At 37.0% G+C, this 20,979-nt stretch overlaps 1 protein-coding gene across 5 annotated transcripts in view; it reads right to left on the bottom strand.

Annotated features, from left to right (window-relative positions):
- Nucleotides 1–20,979, bottom strand: part of LOC129567140 (protein sickie) — a 179,492-nt gene that overhangs the window by 37,975 nt on the left and 120,538 nt on the right. For 2 of the 5 annotated variants that reach the window (XM_055443761.1, XM_055443763.1), the window contains exons 8-13: nt 10,115–10,301; nt 9,620–10,041; nt 9,287–9,541; nt 8,984–9,010; nt 7,638–7,888; nt 7,375–7,526 (exon numbers count right to left, since the gene is read on the bottom strand). In XM_055443761.1, coding sequence (XP_055299736.1) covers nt 7,375–7,526; nt 7,638–7,888; nt 8,984–9,010; nt 9,287–9,541; nt 9,620–10,041; nt 10,115–10,301 — 1,294 coding nt within the window. Of the gene's footprint in view, nt 1–7,374; nt 7,527–7,637; nt 7,889–8,983; nt 9,011–9,286; nt 9,542–9,619; nt 10,042–10,114; nt 10,302–13,381; nt 13,454–13,555; nt 15,399–20,979 lie in introns of those variants that run through there. The other 3 variants (XM_055443765.1, XM_055443766.1, XM_055443762.1) reach the window with 3 other exon arrangements.

The following is a 20,979-nucleotide window of genomic DNA, read 5'->3' as shown; positions in this document are numbered from 1 at the left end:
TTCGAGATCAAAATCAAGCGCGTTCGTTAGATCGATCGGTTGGTTGTTCTGTCGGTCGGCGGGTTTGTCTTCACCTCACGATGTGTTGCGGTATTCGATAAAAGTGAATACTCTATCTTGAAATGCACGGTATCTCTCGTATCTACTTTGTAACAATTAGATTTAAACACTGATGAAAAGCAACGTTTGTACGAGCAAATTGTTTCTGTTCGCTTTATTTAATTTTCCCCACACGCGATTCCAGTCACACATAATATTCCGATTGAATTACGAAAATTTATCGACTCAGTTTTTTGTGCTGCTGCTGCTGCTGCTGCTGCATGCTTAAAAGTGACAAGATGTGTGGACCCAAGTAGCGCCACTTCCAGCAACAACAAAAAAACCAAACCGAAAACTGCAGCAGAAAAAAAATGTGCAGCGACTCGAAAATATTTGAATTATGTGTCAATGTTTACATGGAACCAACGCAAACCGCATTAACGGCATCATATTCTGTGGCTCTGGTTGTCTCTGTCTCGCTCTCTCGCTCTCTCGATGGCCATTAGCCGATATTATGGAAATCAGCGTTTACAATTCAAACAGATATATACATTCAATGCGAGCATGTATTCAAAATCATTGATATTATAATTTTTTATCGAAAATGCGGTACTCAAAAACAACGTGTTAGAATACGATACACGGCCACATGCAAATACAATGTTTGCACAGCTATTCCATACAAAATACGCATTTAACGAGCGAGACTTTTTTCCTGCTACAACAGAGTAGTTAGAGTGTGTGGGCGCAAAAAATATGTAATATTTCAAAAATTGTTTGGAACAACACTCGAGTTTTCGGTATAATGACTCGTTGAACATACATAGCAACTGCGTTCAGCAAATGGATTCCACTCTGGGCTTTTTTTTATTAATTTTTTTTTTTAAATATATTGAATCTAATGATCACATTTAAATGGCAATGCACGATACAACATCGATTGTTCTACGCTTGATTTATTACCATGCCAGATTCATTTTAAAAACCTATCCATATTTCATTCGATGACGCGGTGATAGGAATAAATGCCCAAATCAAAAGAAAAAAAAATTAAACATCTGGTGTGTGCTCGAATGCAAGCAATTATTAAACTTTTTAATGGAAGAATACTTGAATTAAAACAATTATTTATTTTAAATTATAATTTTCAAATAAATAATTTCAAACAGAATAATATTTTATGGCATTTGCGTACAAAATGAAATAATTGAGCATTTCAATTTTCACAGGGAACCATCGCTGAAAGATAACCAGTCAATGATAACACAACTCTTTCAATGTGCAATTTTCTTGGCATCCCTATGCTCTTCACTCTGAGGAGGATACCGAAATTGTTGTTCGCAAATGAAATTTGAATTGAAAACATGTTTACTTCATTTCAAACCATTGCGGTATACTTATTTAAATTATTTTCGTAATTTCTCGATCTTATTTGAATAATTGACGAAATGTCTCGATCATTGTTCATCATTGAATTGATTTCCATGGCTGATATCATCTGAATGCCTCTAAGAGAATGCATGACTGAAATATACGGAAAAAAACTGTCGAAAACCAGCATCGAGAAGAGGCAATTCTCGAAATTAATCTCGTCTAATTTAGTGCTCTTGTTCTGATGGAACCGATTCTCCTTTATCGCAACGTCATCTGCACAATTTTCAATGTTTTATTTCTGACGGCTTCTTGCGAACGACGTAGATGATATAATTTCGTTCTTATAAAAAAAAGATATTTTTTTCTCTGCTTCGCGCGCGTACAAACACAAACTGTGCTGTAGTATCACATTGAAGTATACAATCATCGCGTTAAGCGTCATTATGAGTTCTAACAAGGAGGAATGAGCGAATGGATGAAACAAAACGAAAGGGAAAACAAGCCATCAAGTGCATATAAAACGGTTATTATTAATAAAATGTTATTACAGTTTGTTGATTTTATATGCAACAGCGAACGATTTTAAACGACGCAATCGGCGACCACTTACTGTGCGTCTGTGCATCGTGTGTATATAGTTTGCAAACCAAGCCAATATACAAATGTCTCAAAATGTATTCATTAAATTCGCTGATATTCCGTTGAGATAACGTCCAGCCGAACACACAGACACACTTGCAACACAAAGCATTAATCAAATTATCGTGGAAAGATAAATGACCGAAAGTTACTTGATGAAAAGAGAATTGATAATAAGAATATGCGCTGCAACGAGCCGAAGAAATTATCGCTTTGGCGCTTTCAGTTTTCGTTTTGGCCAAATTCTTGGGAACCATCCAATCTTTTCAAGAAATGAAATTTTCATCTGAAAATCACCGACACAAAAAACGACTTCAAATCCCAGATTACACACAATTGAATCACTTGTCTGCTCTGCTTTCTGTTTTTAGTATCTGATGTCTGCTTTGATACCTGTCGCAACGTGGGACATTTTCGATGAAAATGTTTTATGACACTTGCCTTTTTATTTATTTGACAGAGAAATGCCTTTTTATTTGGCCAATTTATTATCATCATTTTCGTATCGGTTGGATATTTCCCATCGAAACAAATACACGGATGTTTCAGTAAATCATAAATCATATCGCAATATAGCTACTCATTTCCGAACGAATGCCGGAAATTGTATTCTTTTCACAGTATCTTTATTTGGTCTCTTCCTTCCGATTGATTTGTAAACATTACAATATGTGGCACCGAATCACAGTGGGATGAAATTTTCGACATGAAAAATTCTATTCAGAACCATAAGCTGGGAACTCCCCAAACCAATGCCAAACTCACAACACAATACCACAGACTGAAAGTTTTTGTTGTCGAATGACAAAGACACAGACATGAAAAGGATGATCACATCGACGGTTCTGATTAATGAGTTTTTAGTGAAGCAAATGCTGGTCCGATGCTTTAATTCGATTAGGCTGATTTGTGTGAATTCAATTTGCCATTTGAATCCGAGCTCGATGAGATTGTCATTTGGAATTCTTCGAGACGAAACTAATTTGTACACAATTTTGGCATTCGAGACTGATTCCATGTGATTATTTGTAAATTTATGCAAATCGTCTGGTTGTCAATAGTTCGACAATCTTATTTGTAGGTGAACATTCAATGATTTGAATTTACAAAATCATTCATGAAAAGGCGAGCGTCTGCCCACACAAACTCATTGAATATTCTAAATAAAGTCGTTACAAATCATATTATTCTATTCGATGCTAATTCAACAAATTTGATTACATTGACATCTTTATTACGGATGATTGCTTCTTTCAGTGGTTTACTTTGAATTCAATTTGAAACTGAGCTAAAGGATATGACACTGTGTGTTTTCGTTGAAATGAAGCGGTTGAAAGTCGGTTTTGTTTCGTTTTCACAAAGACAATTCATGCCGAGCATTGACGTATATTCAACGTATAGAAAATGAAATAGAAACACAGTCATAATACAATTTGGGAATAAAGGCATTAGCTGCATCGTATACAAACACACAAAAAAGCCGATTGTGTGTGTCGACTTGAAGAAAAGTCAAAGCGTCACAGTTGAGTTAATTTCTAAGCAAAATCTATCGAAGCAGAACGAATGACAGCAATTAGGTTCTTTTTTTGTGTCATTCATTCTTAACCAAGAAACTCGCTCTGAACACACACACAAAAAAAAACCGAGACACCATGGTATCGTTTGCACTGTCGACACAACAGGAGTAAGTAAAAGCGAGCAAAAGTTGAACATACTTATCTAATTGTTTCATTTCTTTCTCGGTTTTCCCTGCACACTTCTTTCTCGTTGCATATTGTGTAAATTACATGTTCTAATTCCGAGTGCACGTTGGTTTGTGTGTGTGTGTGTGTGTGTGCGAGAGAGTGTCAATGCGGATTCTGACTCGAGTGAAAGATAGATGGAGATAGAAATGCTAGAAAAGGCATTAGAGACAGAAGAAGAAATGACAAACATATTTGCTTTGTGCACGCTTGGCGATCATTCGTTTTGCGTAATTCTATTTGCCTTCAGAGAGTGTTGTCGACCGTCGACTCTTTCTTCGTTTATCTTCATTTATTCGATGCATACCGAGTGTGTGTGTTTTTTTCTTCCAGACTTTCCTTTTAAAGAATTTCACCAAAACGGCATATTTCAGTGAGCGTAGCTTCGACAGCGTCAACGTTTTATTACAATGTGTTGTGTTTTTTTTTCTGGCTTGGTTGCTTAGGTGTGCACGGTAAGTGAACTTCTTACAAGCAACAAGACAACAAACGGTGACTGTGTTTATTATTGAGTTCATTCTTGGCTGTGCCTGAGGAATATGTTCGCCACGACATGTACCTAAATTGCATCGAACAATCGAACAACTGTCTCAACTGCTCCGCGCCAATCTTATAAACTACGCGCGCACTCAAATTCGCGCTGTTTTCTTCCCGTTCACATCGTTCACTGCGTACCTTTTTTTTTGCCATGTAGTTTGCTGTGCTCGTTTCGCATCGCAATCAAGTTTAATTATCCTTTCATGGCGCAATGTTATGTGCTGGGTTGGAGAAAAAGAGCAAACCATGTAAAATAACCAAATTACACACATGACACATTGCACACGATGAGCGCCGAAGGTAATAGAACGACTCATTGTACCCAGGACACAGCAACGACGACGAAAAATGAATGTAAATGTTAGTTTTAGCCGATGTTCAATCAATTCGACATTTCATCATGTAAAATTCGAGCATTCTTTCACCCGCTGCACACCGTCCGCTGTTACGTAGCGATGCTGCCGAAGCATTTTTCACACATTTCACTTCGTATATTTCGGATCTGTGCGCTCACAACAGAATTTATACGCTCGAACATGATGTGAACTTGAGTGATTTTTAAACTTTATTAACAACAACAAATCGTCGGAGAGAAAAAAAGAAACGATGCAATAAACAAGTTTCGGTAATTTTCAACTCCGTTACCTTGTTCAATGTGCTAAAATATTTTTACACACAGAGAGAGAAGAAAACACACACACAGTCTCTTTTTCGCTTCGAAGCATTCTGACGAGAGGCGCAATGCAAATGCCAATAAATACATTGAATCCTCAATCAAGTCTTCAAGCAGTCGATTTAAATATAATCACAATAATTTTCATCGTCGTCGAAATTACGGAAAACAGCATTTAGCTGGAGGCAATAGAGAACTACTTTCGACACCAATAAACATAGTCTTTTTGTTTCGAAATTCGATGACTTAACGAATGGTTTGGTCGACTGCAAACACAACTAAAATCAAACAATTGCAATTACACCGATTTTGCCTTCGATTATCTTTCGACGACTGTGTTCTTCTTAGAGGTAATATCGAGAATTGGCTCATTGATAATAATAATGTTCAACGACGAACTAGATTATTATTCGGTCTATTTTACAAAGCTATATCAATTTCAAATGGCTTCAGGCCATTGGAAAATATTTTATTTGTCTTGAGAAATGGAGGAAATTGAGAACATTTAACTGAAGAATAATTTTACGATGTACTAGTTATGGTCGAGTACTTTGGTGTGGAATCTAATGATTTGGATTTTGTTGCAATAGCGCAGAATGAATTTGCAAGTGAACTGCGTTGAGTACAGTCGTAAATTTGAGAATTTTATGTTTGTTGAAGTTTTTTTCTCTTCTAGATTCTTTCGTCAAGAATGGAAACATTATTGTTGTTATGACAATTGTCGAAAATCACTTCTTATCATCTTTGTTATTTAATATCGTTTTACTTTCTCCAAATTCTATGCCAAAATATCGTTCTTTCGATGAATTTCCGTGCCCTCAGATGTCGATTTCTGTGTATTTTCGAATAATTCGATGGAATGCCAAAAAATTCCATGGAATAATTCTCAAATGATTGAAAAATATGAAATTACATTCCATTTTTCAAAGACTTGCGTCCTATTTTTACCATTCAGCCCTTTTGACACCAAACAATTTTATTTGCGTTGTTTGTTCCATCAATTGCAACCAGAAATGCTACATTTAATAGCGAGTGAAGTCACCGTAAAAACCATTTTTTCCAACTACAAATTCCCCAAAGCCAAGCCAAGACATAAATTCGGAAAAGCAGGCCATCCATCCATCGTGAGTTTTTGTCATATATTGTTATTGCAACGGTTTAGAATTAGCCGACAACATAACACACATCTGGTGAGTCAGTTTCGTCTGACAGTCGATTAGCGTTGAATCACCAAAAAGTATCCATTTGATTTCAAGGCATTTTATATGAAAATTTAACTGCGCTTTTATGTCATGTTGGTATAGGGCTGAGATGAGTGAATACACAATGAAAGTCTGAGTGGCGCCAGCGCATTCAATGTGTTTCGTTTCAGTTATGCGACCCTCAAAACGAATATTGCTACAGAGAATATGATTTTTAGTCACACAGTTAGAAAAGTTGGCAAGGGTGTGTAACATTTGATATGATGCAGGGACGGAGAAAAAAAAGCGCAGCATAAGCAATGATCCATGATCCATTTGCTCTCTGTTATGATTGCGGATATAGTTTCGCTTGTATCAAATTTTATTCAATAGTTGTGTGCTGCCAAAAAGCGAACAGAGAGCCAATCGAAAACAGCAATTTGTCAACATTGTTATTCTGGGCATAGCAGCAGAAATGGTGTTTTCGTGTCAGTTTTGCATTAAAAAAAAACACAGTAGCAGCATCTTGGGGAATTTGGAACGAGTCCGAATTAAGTTTTTGTTGAATAGCTCTCTAGTCGAATAGATTTGTTGGCTCCATTTGGCCACAGTTTTGTTAAGGACTGTTTTTATTTCAAAGTTTCACGAGACAAAAACTTTCGTTTCTACTTTACTGCAAATAAAACGTTTATAACTGATGGTCGTAAATGTAGCATATTGTACACTGACGCTGATTCTCATGTGTGGATGTGTGCTCAAACTCTCAATTTTCGTCATGTGTGTGGTTCTGGAATTCAATCTGAGCTGAATTCATGAAATCGACGAAAATTCGTAATTGATTGACGTACGCAAAGTGCAGCGAATAAAAAGCATCTGTCCAAGAATAATTGGCGAATGTAATTGAACGGTCATGTTGTTTCCTTGTTTTAGCAGCTGATTGTGTCCACATGTGCGCGCGAATAAAAAAAAACTTACCAAGTGTAAATGGCGCTGTGACGATGCGACGTGTTTTTGTGGTCATTCATCTGTTTGTGATTTTAAAGTGACAGGTGCGAACATAATCGCACAAACCTATAATCTTTTGAACGAGCACATTTTCAATTTGTGCGCCGTTTTTTTTTTCATGAGCATTGTACTTTGATATTGGCAAACAAAAATGAAGTGAAAAAAATATAATCGTTCTACTTACGTTGGACGACAACTGGCTGGATAAACTCATTACTTGATCGCGTGCATCGCATAATTCTCTCTTCAAGCGACGGACCTCGTTGGCTTGCCGATCTTCGGTGGAACCGTACAACGATGAACCACCTGATATCAATGACGTTGCGCTACCGTGCACTGAAAAATCCGAAGAGAACGAGCAAAAAAATGGAATTAAATGTGAAATTAAAATATTCATGTGTCCTCATTAAAATGGGATAATAAATCAATTTGGAGCGTGGCACTCACCATCGTCGTTCTTCTTTGGATATGTTAAACGATAAGCATGGGTTGGTGATAGTGGCCCGTTGCTGCTGAATCGCGATGGAGGTGTCGGTGATGTCGGTTGACTCCATGGCACGACCGTTTTTGCGGTTGCATTCGCGTGCGCTGACAATGGATTCTGTGCACCCACGGGCAAACAGTAGTACGGCTCGATTTCAACATCGGATGGACCACGTGATAACATCGATGGATACATTTTTTCGGATTTTGTCGATCTGTTTTTAAACCAAACACAAAAAATACACGCAATTAAACCGTTAGGTGTTTTTTTCGGACCGAATTCAAAATTAATACAAGCTGAGCTATGAATAATGCGACCAAATAAACATTAATTAGGTGTAAACTAGGCAAATTATTCAATGCATAAATAAAGAACGTAAGCTAATTAAGCAGATGTGTACGAAATATACGTGTGTAAATACAAAGCAAGCAAATATCATTATCATTTGATTTTAAACTTCATAAATATAGAAACGTTCACATTCCGCAAAATTTGATTACACATGAAATAATCAGCAAAGTCTGGCGTTTTGCAAATATAATCAAAAATGACGTTGATTTGGAAGCGCGTTGATACAATTTTAAATGAATATTCATTTGCTAACGACAAATTATCATCAGAAATCAGCGTCTCACTTGAAATGAATGATATTTTTAGGTTTTTACATTTTAAGGTTTAACACATTCGTCATGAACGGAATTCCGACACTTACATCGAAAAAAATTTGAGAATGGACATGGAAAAATCAAACATGAGACATGTGACATCTTACATGAAACTTAATATTAAAAATGATAATGAAAACTGGAATGAAAACGAAAATTAAAAAAAAATTATACTCTTCTTGATAATTTATCACAATAGACGAAAATTTAGACTCGATATATTCAAATGTCCCTTTGAATTCTTGAAGGAATTTTTGAGCATTTTCAAGCGATTTCGAGCATTTTTTCGGAGTACAATTGAACAGTTTCACATTTTAACATTCATAACACAGCAGGTATTAATACCCACATTGAAAATGTGAATTTTTCATACTAAAAACAATTCTTTGGTGTATCAAATATACATAAACTGGGTGTCATGGTAACGAAACCAGAACAATAAAGGCAAATGGTTACACATCATTTTATTTTCGGAATAATTTCCTTCAAACCATCTGCTGTTAGCATTTTCGGTTGTGGATTAATAACAAGCGAACAAAAGTGGAATAAGCAATAAGCATAAAGGTATGAATTGTGCGTCATGCGTTGTATAATATCCAATTGGGTTGCAATTGCGTTATAAAGCATTTCGTTTTTTCATGTACCTTGGATATGTCCTTTCTTTCAGATAGCTTTACAATTGGAATTTTGGAATGTCATGTTTTTTTTTTTGTAAAGTTTCGAACAAAAAGGATTGAAGAAAAGAAAAAGGAATAGAGAAAAAAATGAATGAATTTTGACGTTTGGATGATTTAATGGTGGTGAAATCTAAAAAAAAAAAATTTGGTTGTATGGGGTCCAAAATCCAAACATTAAATGTTATTATTTGTAAGAAAGAAATGGGTTGATTTCATCTATTGAATGGATGTCATTCAAACAAAAAAATTCGAATGTGAAATAATGTTCACCTAATGCTATTGCTTCGATTTAATCGTGGGCTTTGTGTTGTATAAGTGGATTCACGTTGCATCATTTTGTGAGCACGTGCTGGTGAACCGATGCCAACATTATCGATTGTGTCACCCTCCGATAAACGGCTTGTGGCTGTGTTACTGTGTTTCAACCACATGGCATAGCTGCCGTAATCGGTTTTAACTTCAGCATAAGTTTGTGTGTCCGATAGACTTCCATCAGTCATTTTGAGCGATCCCCGGTTGGCCATTCTATTGCAAAGACAAAATAAAACCAAAATTTAATTAAATCAAACCAATTGAAAGTGGTGAAGATGCAAATAGTATTACCGATGCTGGAAGACAGATAAATCGGTGCCGGGTTTTGGCAGACTGTGCGAACCATTTGCCAATCGTTCACGAATCGATTGACTGAGCTGCGCTGCATTCGTTCCAGTTAATGAGAAACTGCGGTTTTGCGGATTTGATGGTAATTTCGTTTGCAAATCAGCCGTACAAGTTTGTGTTCCGCCTGACACTTTCATTTTATTCGTACGCGGTACGGCCGATACATGAGCCGTTCGTCCTCCGTTGGCTGTCATCATCATGGCCGCTTGCTGCGTTTGAGCATCTAACGATCCATTTCGTTTCATGTAGGCAAACACTTGTGGAGCACTTTTGGCACGACTCGATGGATTCTTTGACGACGAATTTCGTCGCGAGTGACTCGGTGAATTTTTATCTTTGCGACTTGGCGTTGGGCTTAGATTATTCTGAAAATAAGAAGGAAAAAGTTTTAAAAAGTGTTCAAGGGTGTGGAATTTGGTTAATTTCTGATCAAGTTACCTGATCTTGGCCATTAGATGTGTCGGCTAATTTGGACCATTGTTCAACAGTTCCATTTCCATTGACCAAATGAGCTGTAGTCGGTGGCGGTGGCAAAGGTGATCGATGACGACCACTTCCATTCATATCCATTACGTGCGACTGCATCCCAATACTGTCCAAATGTTCACCACGACTGCCACGGAATCTGTGAAAAGTAAAAAAAACCCGTTTTATAAGTAAAATGGGTAGAAAAACGTTTCATACATGGTTTTTATATAATCAAAACTTTTATACAAGAAATTGAATCTGTCAATTGCAGACAATTTGTACAAAAAATGTTCTCGACCAGTAAAAATTCAATTTATTTCTTCGTATTTTGGAGAATGGTTCTCCGAGTATCGACGTGACTTTTTCGGATAAATGGAAGATAATCGCAACAATTGTACATTGCATGCCGTTCGTTGCATGTGGCGGCTACAAGTGTATGGAATATCAATATTTCTCCATGTTGAAAATTCATTTGCCTCTTAAGCTGGTTTGAGAAAGTATTAAAAAGCAATTGACATGTTGCCCTAAATATGAACCATTGGCGTTGTGTATTGATTCTTGTTTATTGTTTCCTTTTTTTTCTGTATCGTCGTCGCCGGCCGAATGAACGCAATAAATAGGATTTAAAAGCCTTTGCCAATTTCCTTCTCATGTTATATAATACTAGGCTTTAGTAATATTTTTCTCACTCTTTCGAATGAACAAGAGTGTACAACAAACTTGAGTGGCGAAAAAAATGTGGGACTAAAGAAAAATGTGCACTTTGTTCGGTTGCAAAGTGGTTCTAGCTGTTATAAATGCCTACCCCAAATACGTCAGCTCTCAATAATGAATCATTTCGATTAAAACCGTATCGGTATTTCGATTATTGTTGCATTTTCTCTACGAAAAAAAAATAACTGAAATGCCTGCAATGTTCCAACGATCTAAATGCCAGCCATAAATGAAAGAGTTTCTTTGAAACAAATTCCTTTTGTGAAGACATAAAAAAATTTGTGTGATAAGAACCATGTTTGCGTTGCTCTTGTTTGTTAGATGAAAGTGCTTGAGTGCAGCGTGGTTGCGTTTTGATCGTGCGCGAGTGCATTTTGATGTGTTATCTGTCGCTTGGCTAGAGGACCATTGATCACGGACGGCTTTCATCAGCTCTTTTGTTCACGATTGCACTGACTTTCTACCAGTTGACACACCTAGAAATCAACTATTTAAAATTCATGGGCACACTTTCCGTCACAAATGAACACACGTTTATTCAGTGCACTCGTTTTGGAACACGGTATAAGAGGCGCCATTGAATCATGCACACTCTAAACAATGCATATTGTCATTTTTTCTTTCCACCTCTTCTTCTTTTTCTTCATTGCTTCATTTTGCACATCCGTATCATAAATACTTTTTTAATGAGGCCAATATGTGTGTTGATGCAGCGTATACACCGCAGTACCCCGTGTTTCATTACTACTGATATAATTGACGCCAGTGCCGATATCTTTCAAAGCAACACAAACCAAATGTTTAACGAAATGTGTGCACGGAGGTGATGATGGTATGAACGACAAAAACCAGTGTTATTTTAGTGAGCGGGGAAAAAACGAAGAAATAATTTACCCTTTAAGGCTGAAAAATATTCTACGTTGAACTAGAGTAGAGTCCACTTTGTGGAATTGGAAAAGTAATTCTTTTGATGGTTGTGTTGTCAACCACTTTTGACCGCGTTGAAATGAGGTCGAGTACGGAATTTGAAAAAAAAAACATGTTGCAAATGAACATAGGCGAAATAGAGCGTAGAAATGGTAAAAAAAATGTCTTGTTTCCTGTTGTCCTTCGGAATACGCATCGAACGATTGTTTTATTTAAACAACAAATCGAAAAATGGAACAGCACTGTTCAATTTAATGTTTCTCATGTTCTACAACCATTCTCAATTGAACTGAATCAACGACAAAAAAAAAATCGATTAAGCTCTAATACCCCAATTGCAAGTTACAGCAATATTGAAATTTTTGTCCTATTTTGTTTCATCCGCAATTTGAATTTACGAGTGTTCAATGAACAGTTGCCAGCAGTAGTTTGCATGTGCATTGTTGCTGTTTAGATGTTATCCACGCCAGTTTAATTCCGACATTGTCTTTTGTTAGTGTTAACGTTGTCGGAGTTTCTGGATTAGAGTAAGAGCAGGAAAGAGAGAGAGAGAGAGAGAGAGAGAGAGAGAGAGAGAGCCATCGCGCATTGTTCAAGTGCACAGAAAACAAAACAATAAACGAACTACGAAGAACCTGATTATGAGTTGCAGATGCGTACGAAAGCTGTGTAATCATTCTATAAACGGCATTAATTGAATAAAGCGGCATCATCTGGCTATAAGAAAGTCATCCGAACAAAATTCTACCTTCTTAATAAAATAATTGCTTCGTCGTATGATAGATTACAATGGAACGTCTGGAAAACTCATTTATCGAGCGTGTATGGCAAAGTTGGTGATGTGCAGTGAAGTTAGCGCTTGAAATTACAAAGTTGGCGTTGATTGAGCGCTTCGCAGTTTGTTCATTTATCATTTCTTGAGATTGTTGAAGTGAAATGACATCGCATTGAGTTCGCTGATCTCATTTTCTATTTTCAGCCTTCAGCACACCAAATATCAATTTAGATAGTTGGAAATGATAGTAAAACGAGTGTTAAATAACGTTACCAATTGATTTACACCGCCTCGACTGGAGTTACAGTACGGAAGCAGTCATGAAAAATGTAAGAGGTAATCGCCTTGAAATGGAGTATAGTGGACATTTGTAGTCATTTGTACGCAGCATTTGTCCCTTTAATGATTTGTCCCTTGCAATGCATAGCAAAGCAACGGTTTTAAATGAAGCATGACCAAAAAGGGGTAACATGACTTTAATTACATCGCGCCCTGCCCGATTAGCATACGTTGAACGTACGTTCAGCAATACACGCTCAAACACTGCTTAAATTCACCTTATGCCATTCATATATCTATTATTTACATGTGAATTCACTATTTGCCTACACTTGAACTATACGCAAACTAGCTTGTTGCTGATTTTCAATAAACACGGAAAAAAGGCCCGTAAAATAACGAACAAAACAAAAGAAAATGGAAAAGTTTGTAAAAAAAAAACAAAACGTAAACTAGTAAACTCGTCGAATTTGTCCAAATGTGGGGTAAGCAAGTAGATTAAATTGCAAATGAAAGGAAAAAATTAACGGCTTCCGACATACATTTTTGCCTACAGGCTATTTTAAGTTCGCATTGGTGGTGTTACATTATTCGCTTTCTGTCCATTTTATTGCGTGTCTTTAGACTTTGTTTCTTTCTCTTCGACGCAATTTGACGACTAAACAAAAGAAAAACCAAGGCCTGACAATGAATGTGGAAATTCAAATGACACATACCAAACACAATATCCATTTGGTTGTTATTTATTGTCGCCACATTGGCACGTTGTTGAATGAAAGAGAAAGATTTTAATGCTGCGTATATCCTTGGCTATTCAGCTGAAGCAACGCCCGAATTCGATTTGCTTTTCATGTATGTAATTGTTTTAGTTTTTCGAAAAGAATTCAGTTTGATCAAACCGATAAGTATCTTAATGTTCTAATCTCCTTCATTCATTTCTTCGTCTGATTTTTCGTCTCTTCACATCAACCAATCGAGCGGAAACTTATGTTTCATTGTCATTGTTACTACACTCGCTCGATTTAGTTCTTATTTTATTGTCGATTGCTCCAGATAACAATGGAGAAGTTTTCTGACTTCGAGCCAAGGATTATTTATGAAGTTGTCTGTTCCAAACGCAGAACCACTCTTACCATATCACATACACACACATCGAATCATTTGTACGTATTTTTTTATCTTCTTTTATTCCCTGTTCAGTTTAATATTAGCACACGTTTTCTTCTGTTCCTTTTCTATTATTGTCTTGCGTATTTTTCGTGACGAAAAGTTTTCTGCAGTTTGTGTCGCGATTTTCAGCGAGAGAAAAAAAACGGAAAATTCCACACGTTAAAAAGATGTTTAATAAATGTCTGTGCACTGGGAGATACTTTGCAATTCAAAGCACGCATTTCCACTCTGTATTGTCTTTGGTTAGTTCTTTGTTCTTTGCTGCGAATGAAAAGGCGTAGTGGCAACAGCAGCACCACCACCACTGAATTGCAACCCTTCCCATTTCTTTTTAGTCGAAAAGTTTTGTTACATTTGCTGTGTGCGACTTAGAAGTTCCGGTGAGTGAATCATCGACTTTATCACGTTGAAATACGGTAGTAAGCACGAAAATTCGCTTCCCGTTGTGTTTTTTATTCACTCTTGCGCGCGATTTAGGAGACAATTTTCGTCCATAAGACTTTTTTTTATTATTTTAAAGCGAAAGGCATTTGAAATGCATGCAGCAAAAAAAGGCATGTAAATGGTTAACACAAAGCATTCTTTTTTTCATGTATACATTTTCTCCTTGTGTATGTTTCTTGAAACCATTCTTTCTTTTTCGGTAAGCATCAAATGAAAGCTCTGCATTGTGTGTTATTCAAAAAAAATAATTGCACGATTTATTTGGTCCGCGGTAATAATTCTTTGTTTTAACGTATATTTTGGTTTAGCGTTTACTCTATTTTAAATGTAAAATACACGTTTATTCTTGTTTACATTCTATTATTTAAATATTTTCGATAAATTTATTACGGTGCGATTATATGACGCAGAAAATAATGCAAAACTATCACGACACAAGCACATAAATGGGTGTAAAGCAACGGATAAAATAGGCTTTTATGCTGTAGACAGCGTTAAAATAAACATTAATTTACGAATTCTTTTGATTTGTTTTATATCATTTGATTATTTTAAGGCATTTTTCTCATTATTCAGCTAATATGTGTCTACACTAAGCACATTTTCAAAAAATATAAATCGTTTCGATTTTGCGATAGCAAGCACTCAACCCAGTTTCCGTTTGAATAAAACTGTAACACTTTTGAATGAATTTCACTTGGAACAAAACACAAATTCACACATTTTTTTTCAAATTTTTATCGAAATTATTGTTTTCTTGTTTTTCTTTGAACTAAAATGTTGTTTATTTTCGAAATGCACACCCTTGGCCGACGAAATAAAGTCATTTGGGTGGTGTTCACATTTTTACTGAATGTGTCTTTTACATAGCTGAATCGTGAATACGACAGGAAAAAGAGAGTCGTTTGAGAAGAGAAAAAAAAATGTGTCTGTTAAGCGAATGAGCAGCAGCAGCTCGTTACGACCGTATAGCCGACTGAAACATGGAATCAACATTTTTAGTTTGTGTGTGCAAAAAAAACTCATTCGGAATCGGGCGGTTTCTGTGCAAGTGGTCGTAATCGTCGTTGTTCGTATTTGAATAATATATACATATGAGCGTAAGCAGTAGCGCTGTGAGAGAGTGAAAGACTCATGATTCTACACCACAAAAGCATATTGTGTGAGTCATTCGAGTGTACCACACTCACAGCGAATTCCGAATAACATCGGCATAGTACAAGTGTGTTTGTATAGTGTGCAATGTGTGAAATTCGCATGAACTGCGACCGACTACTGATAACTGTTTCACGAATGTGAGGGCGATTTTAGGATACGTTACTGCGTATGCGCCGTGAATGTCATGAGCAAATGAGCATCGTCACAATGAAACACATTTTGACACACTCCACTTCTATCCATTGCATGAGCAGACATCAACCGAATGCGCTCTCTCATTTACTCAACGGGCTGTTGATCAGCCGATGTGTTCGCGAATAAAAAAAAGGGAGAACGAGAGTGCGAATGACTGCTTTCGTCAGACTTCGCATGCAACAAATGTGTGTTTTTGAGCAAACGCATTCACTCCGGGAACAGGGCTTTAACAAATCGAAACATTTAATGCTACTCACCATTCGAGACATGCTCGTACGGCAGTAGTATTGTCTATGCAAGCAGTGCTTCGTGAGTAAAGTTTTAATTCGCACTTGGTGGCGCATCATAAATGATTATGGTTCGTGTCATAAATTTTTTACTTCTGCCAATATTAATACCCGATTGAAAGGAAACAAAAACACTCGAAGAAAATCCAATTGAAACTTTCAATTTTTATATGTTTGGATCAGAAAGTTTGCGTTGTTCGTAAGCTGATGATTTTGAAATTCAATTTACTTGCAGCAACACGTACGTGGCATTTAAGACGCAGGATATGAAATTGATCGATGATGTATCGACGCAGCATCGAGTAGCAACGAATAGCATTTAATAGCATCAAATAACATTGAGCAGTACAGAGTGGAATCGAAAATATATCGCAAGTGATGAAACGACCAAAAAAAAAAACGGGAAGTGCTGATTTTTGGTGTTTTTGAAACTTTTAGCCGATGGATTTTCGTGTGAAATTGCCAGTGTTTATCGATCAGATCTTCGTAGTAATAGCAAATATATCGAAAGTCGTCGAAACACTAAGTACTTCCAAATCCTCCTTCACAAAACTTGATGGTATAAGTTGCAAAGAGCATTACTCGCCACCATTTAATATAAGATGAAAGAAAAAACTTAATGTAGATGGATTTTTTTTCTGCTTTAAGATGCCGACTGTTTTCGCAATGCAGAACTTCATTTGAAGCGTATCAACATTACACTCTCTCACTTCTAAATGGAGGAAATTCTAGTAAAAATATACTTTCCATCAACGTAATGACTGCATCCACACCCGACATTCATACGCACATTCAAACAATGATTTTTGTTTGCGATTGAATTTCTCATGTTACACGATGGCTTGAGTGAGCGACAACGACACCGACGACGGAAGTCGGCAAATAAAATACAGCAACTTAAACGCCCTGCGGTAGGCAATCTATATTCGAACGTGTGTTCTTGTCTCGGCTGCTACAAGAAACAAGCACAGGCACATTCGCTGCGTGTATACGTTTGTCTCATCCTATAATATATTAATTGTGCTAGAGCATTCATGTCAAGATGTTTACAAAGCGCCGAGCCAGTCAACGAACAAACGCGATGTGAGCGATTTAGATGCATTTTTCTTTGTCTTTTCCGTTATTTTTGCTTGTTTGCTTTGTTATCCGAGCGATTTGAGCGATGTGCGAACATGTGTTTCACATACATCGCATCGTTTATGTGATGTAATACAAACAGAATCATTAAGTTTTTGTTTCGTGTGCAAACAAAGTTATATTGGTTTCAATGGGAGAATGTGGGGGAAGGAAAGCTGATTCACGGAAAATCTATGGTTTCATTTTCGGTGAAGACAAAGAAAACTTATTTGAACTGGGAGCGAGAGAGTTAGAAGCTTGGTGAAGCGCAACAACAAACGAAACATGTTTTCCATTAAAATGATTCGTTTGAAATTTTGTGGATTGCATTCGGAATTTGGGAGAATTTTGAGATTTCGTTCAAGTCTAATATGTTTCGTAACAGAGTTATATGTTAGAGTTTTTAACTTGGTTTAAGAAAGAAAAACGCGTCTGTTTCATTTGTGCCATGAATGGTGGTTTGGAGTGAATCCCTCCGATTTTCTACAGATTGCAATGCATTCAGTCTTGTTGATTATGCTCTTGTGATTCAAATATTTAGATATTTATCAACATAATCTACTCCCGATTTCCATAAATAATTTGGGATCATTTTCCGCAAAACAGTCCTTTTCAGAGCAAATCATAAGCAAACACAACCAGAACGAATGAGAATAAGAGTTCATGCTCAAATAACAACAATGGTGCAATTTACCACCGGAAATTGTCTCGAGGGAACGCATCAACCGCAGACAAACAAAAACATTTAACAAATATTTAAAACCGCACAATTTCATTATCTTCATCGACATGCGACGACGATGACGTTTTTCCTTTCGGTCGTACAATTCATAAAGCGTCGTGTGTAAGTGTATAACTCAATGCACACACAGCGCATCGCTCCCTAATCGTTGCCCCGAACTGGTGTTCGATAAGCGAACAAATATCAAATAAAATTTGAATTTAAATTCAATTTCAGCATATTTTCACTCGGAATGGTGCAAGTCAGAACGGGGTGGTTTTCTCTTTTACTCTAAAATTGGGGATGCCGAAATCGAAACGAGCATATTAGGAACGTTGAATATTCGGAACACAACATATTATGTTCGTATAGATGTGTCATATATTAGCATTATTTTAGACACCCGGCAATATATTTGGCTCTTTCTCTCTCTCTGAAAGAAAGTCTCCGTTCATACGATTTATTTATTGCAGTTAAATATCCCATTCTTTAAACTTCACTTTCAACTGACGACTTGAACTGAACAGAAGAAAAAAAAAAATCTTCGAACGGATCGGAATGCACAAATGCTGCAAGCGATAACGCGCGCGCCCAAACCGAATAAAAAGGATGAAAGAAATGACACGCACCCGAAATTATATTATATATTGGTGCTCCGATCGGTTCGGGAGCGTATTAAATGTGCCTTTCGGTTATTTGCTTTGCAGTCGTCACCACCTCGGCACAACACAGTAGTGGCTGTGATTTCGATGTCTGTACTCGCTTTGGATGTTCATTCTACCAGTAAATTGATTGACATGATTTGGCTTTGATATTGCATCGATGCTCGCTTCGATTGCCATAAACGGGAATGTTTCGCATGGCTTTTTTTTACTCTGTCGTTCCACTTTATTGCATCAAAGCATCGACAAAAAAAGCTGGTTTGCAAGAATGTGATGAACTTGATCATTGTCATTCTTTCGTCCGGGATAGTGAAGTTTTCCCATATGAAAATCATCAGTATTCGATTTTCATTTCATTTTCAATAACATTATTTATGTGGTGTATGTGTATACGAGCCAAACCGCAACAAGATTGTATGCATTAAATGTCAAATTGGGAGACTGGATGAATTCTCCCAACCCATCCGTGTGTTTTACAATGGGGAGGCGATAGCAAGCATCCAGTCAACGTAACGAAGAGGATTATGTAGTGTTTGTACTTGATTCGCTTTATCTCAATTATTGTGTGTTATGCTCTCTATGCTCCTCTCTATGTGTGTGCTCTATCTGCACAATGTATCGAGCGGAATTTTTTTTTTCTGCGTCGTGCAACAACAGAAGGGAGACTCCCCGAAAAATGTGTCGCATGTGCATGTGAAGGCATACGCATCGCTACAGCATATCTATCGTTTTCAGTGATAGCAATTTAACGATTAAAGCGGTCGGTCGTGAGCTCGTGAGGCACCGAAAATGTATTATTGTGTCTACCGTCTTTTTTCCACAAACGCAAACACACTGTGTCGACTATTTTTCGCTAGGGGGATTTCACTCTATGCGAATACTGCTATTCGTACGAATGCGCGAATACTTTGCCATGCATTTGAATATAAACACTCGCAAATACTGATATTCGTGCCGAATATTCGCATTCGTACGAATAACCATTTAATGTATCTATACGGCGCATTAGCAAATACGTCCGAATATTGCTGCGCGAATGCGAATGCACTTGACAGATCTATATTGATTTGTTGTGTTAATCGTTGCGACTACATTGTTTACATTAGTTCACCAAAATGGTAAATAGTTATTTCGATACAAATTTAATATCAATTTAAGTTGTGTTTTGTATTTTAGGGACTGGAAAATGTTATTTTCAAATTAGAAAAATATTTGAATGTAAAAATTTCGGCCGATATTATTAAAATCCTGGAATTCTGTGCATTTGAAAATGAATCATCTCTAATGTCCATTGACAACGATGCTATTATGGATATCGAGAACTATGTCATTGAAAACCCAGAAATTCTCAAAGAAACATCATACGAGAATGTGAATCATTTTAAATTTAAACCGGGTCACCGATTGCTTATCATCCAGTTGCCACAGTTAATCAAGAATTGTAATCAAACGGAAACAAATTTGCAAAAAATCGGACACCTGCGACCGCAAATGCTTGTATTCAACGTAGCTAATGCGCTTTCTGTATTAAATCCAGAATGTGTGAGAATTAATTGTAAAATTTCTGGTAGAGATTCACCTAATGCACGTTGTAATTTTTCAAACACGTCTGACATCTTTCCACATGTTTGACTGTGTTTGACACTTCATCGCAACTGAGCGCATTCGCGACGAATACATGTGCGAGTGTTTCAATACGTTTCATATGCGGAGTCGCGCGAATGCTCGCGCGGCAGTACGAATACATGGTGCGAATGCAAATACTTATACTGTTTTTTGCGAATGCAGGATTCGTACACGAATGATCATGTATTCGAATGCGAGTGAAATGCCCCTAGATTTTTCGTCGCTGTTAATGTCCGTTGCTGATGCTGATGCTTTGTCGCTTGTGTCGTCAGATAAGAAGCGATAAAGTAAATTTATACGTACTCACCAGATGGGGATCTGTTTTTTTTCTACTTGCTTCCACTCTCAACTATACATATGGGAACTGGGGAGAACTTGTGTGTGTGTCTTTGTTTGCATTTGTTACTCGAAAACCTATTTCACTTTTTATGGCCATCCTTACATTCGCGTATTTGCACACGTCTAACGGCTTTTGTTTATATTCCAACACTTCCTATTAAATCAATGGCACCTCTCCGACAGAGAAACGAACGAACGGAATAAAAAAACTTTACAGCAAATTATTTTTCGTCGAGAGTCTTTTTGTGCCGTTGCATACAATTGCCACTAAACGAATACAGCATCCGGTATATGGTGTGCGTGGTAGTGGTGCTGGCATATTGTATATATTTCATTAAGGGTCACCGAATAAATTTTCCATGCATCGATATGTATAGTGCGAGAGAGAGAGAGAGAGAGAGAGAGAGAGAGAGAGAGAGAGA

Source organism: Sitodiplosis mosellana, unplaced genomic scaffold (assembly GCF_009176505.1).
Source record: "Sitodiplosis mosellana isolate CC-2019 unplaced genomic scaffold, AAFC_SMos_1.0 Smas_scaffold_5, whole genome shotgun sequence".
Taxonomy (NCBI): domain Eukaryota; kingdom Metazoa; phylum Arthropoda; class Insecta; order Diptera; family Cecidomyiidae; genus Sitodiplosis; species Sitodiplosis mosellana.
The sequence above is the reverse complement of the archived record's forward strand: the minus strand, read 5'-3'. Positions and strand labels throughout refer to the sequence as shown.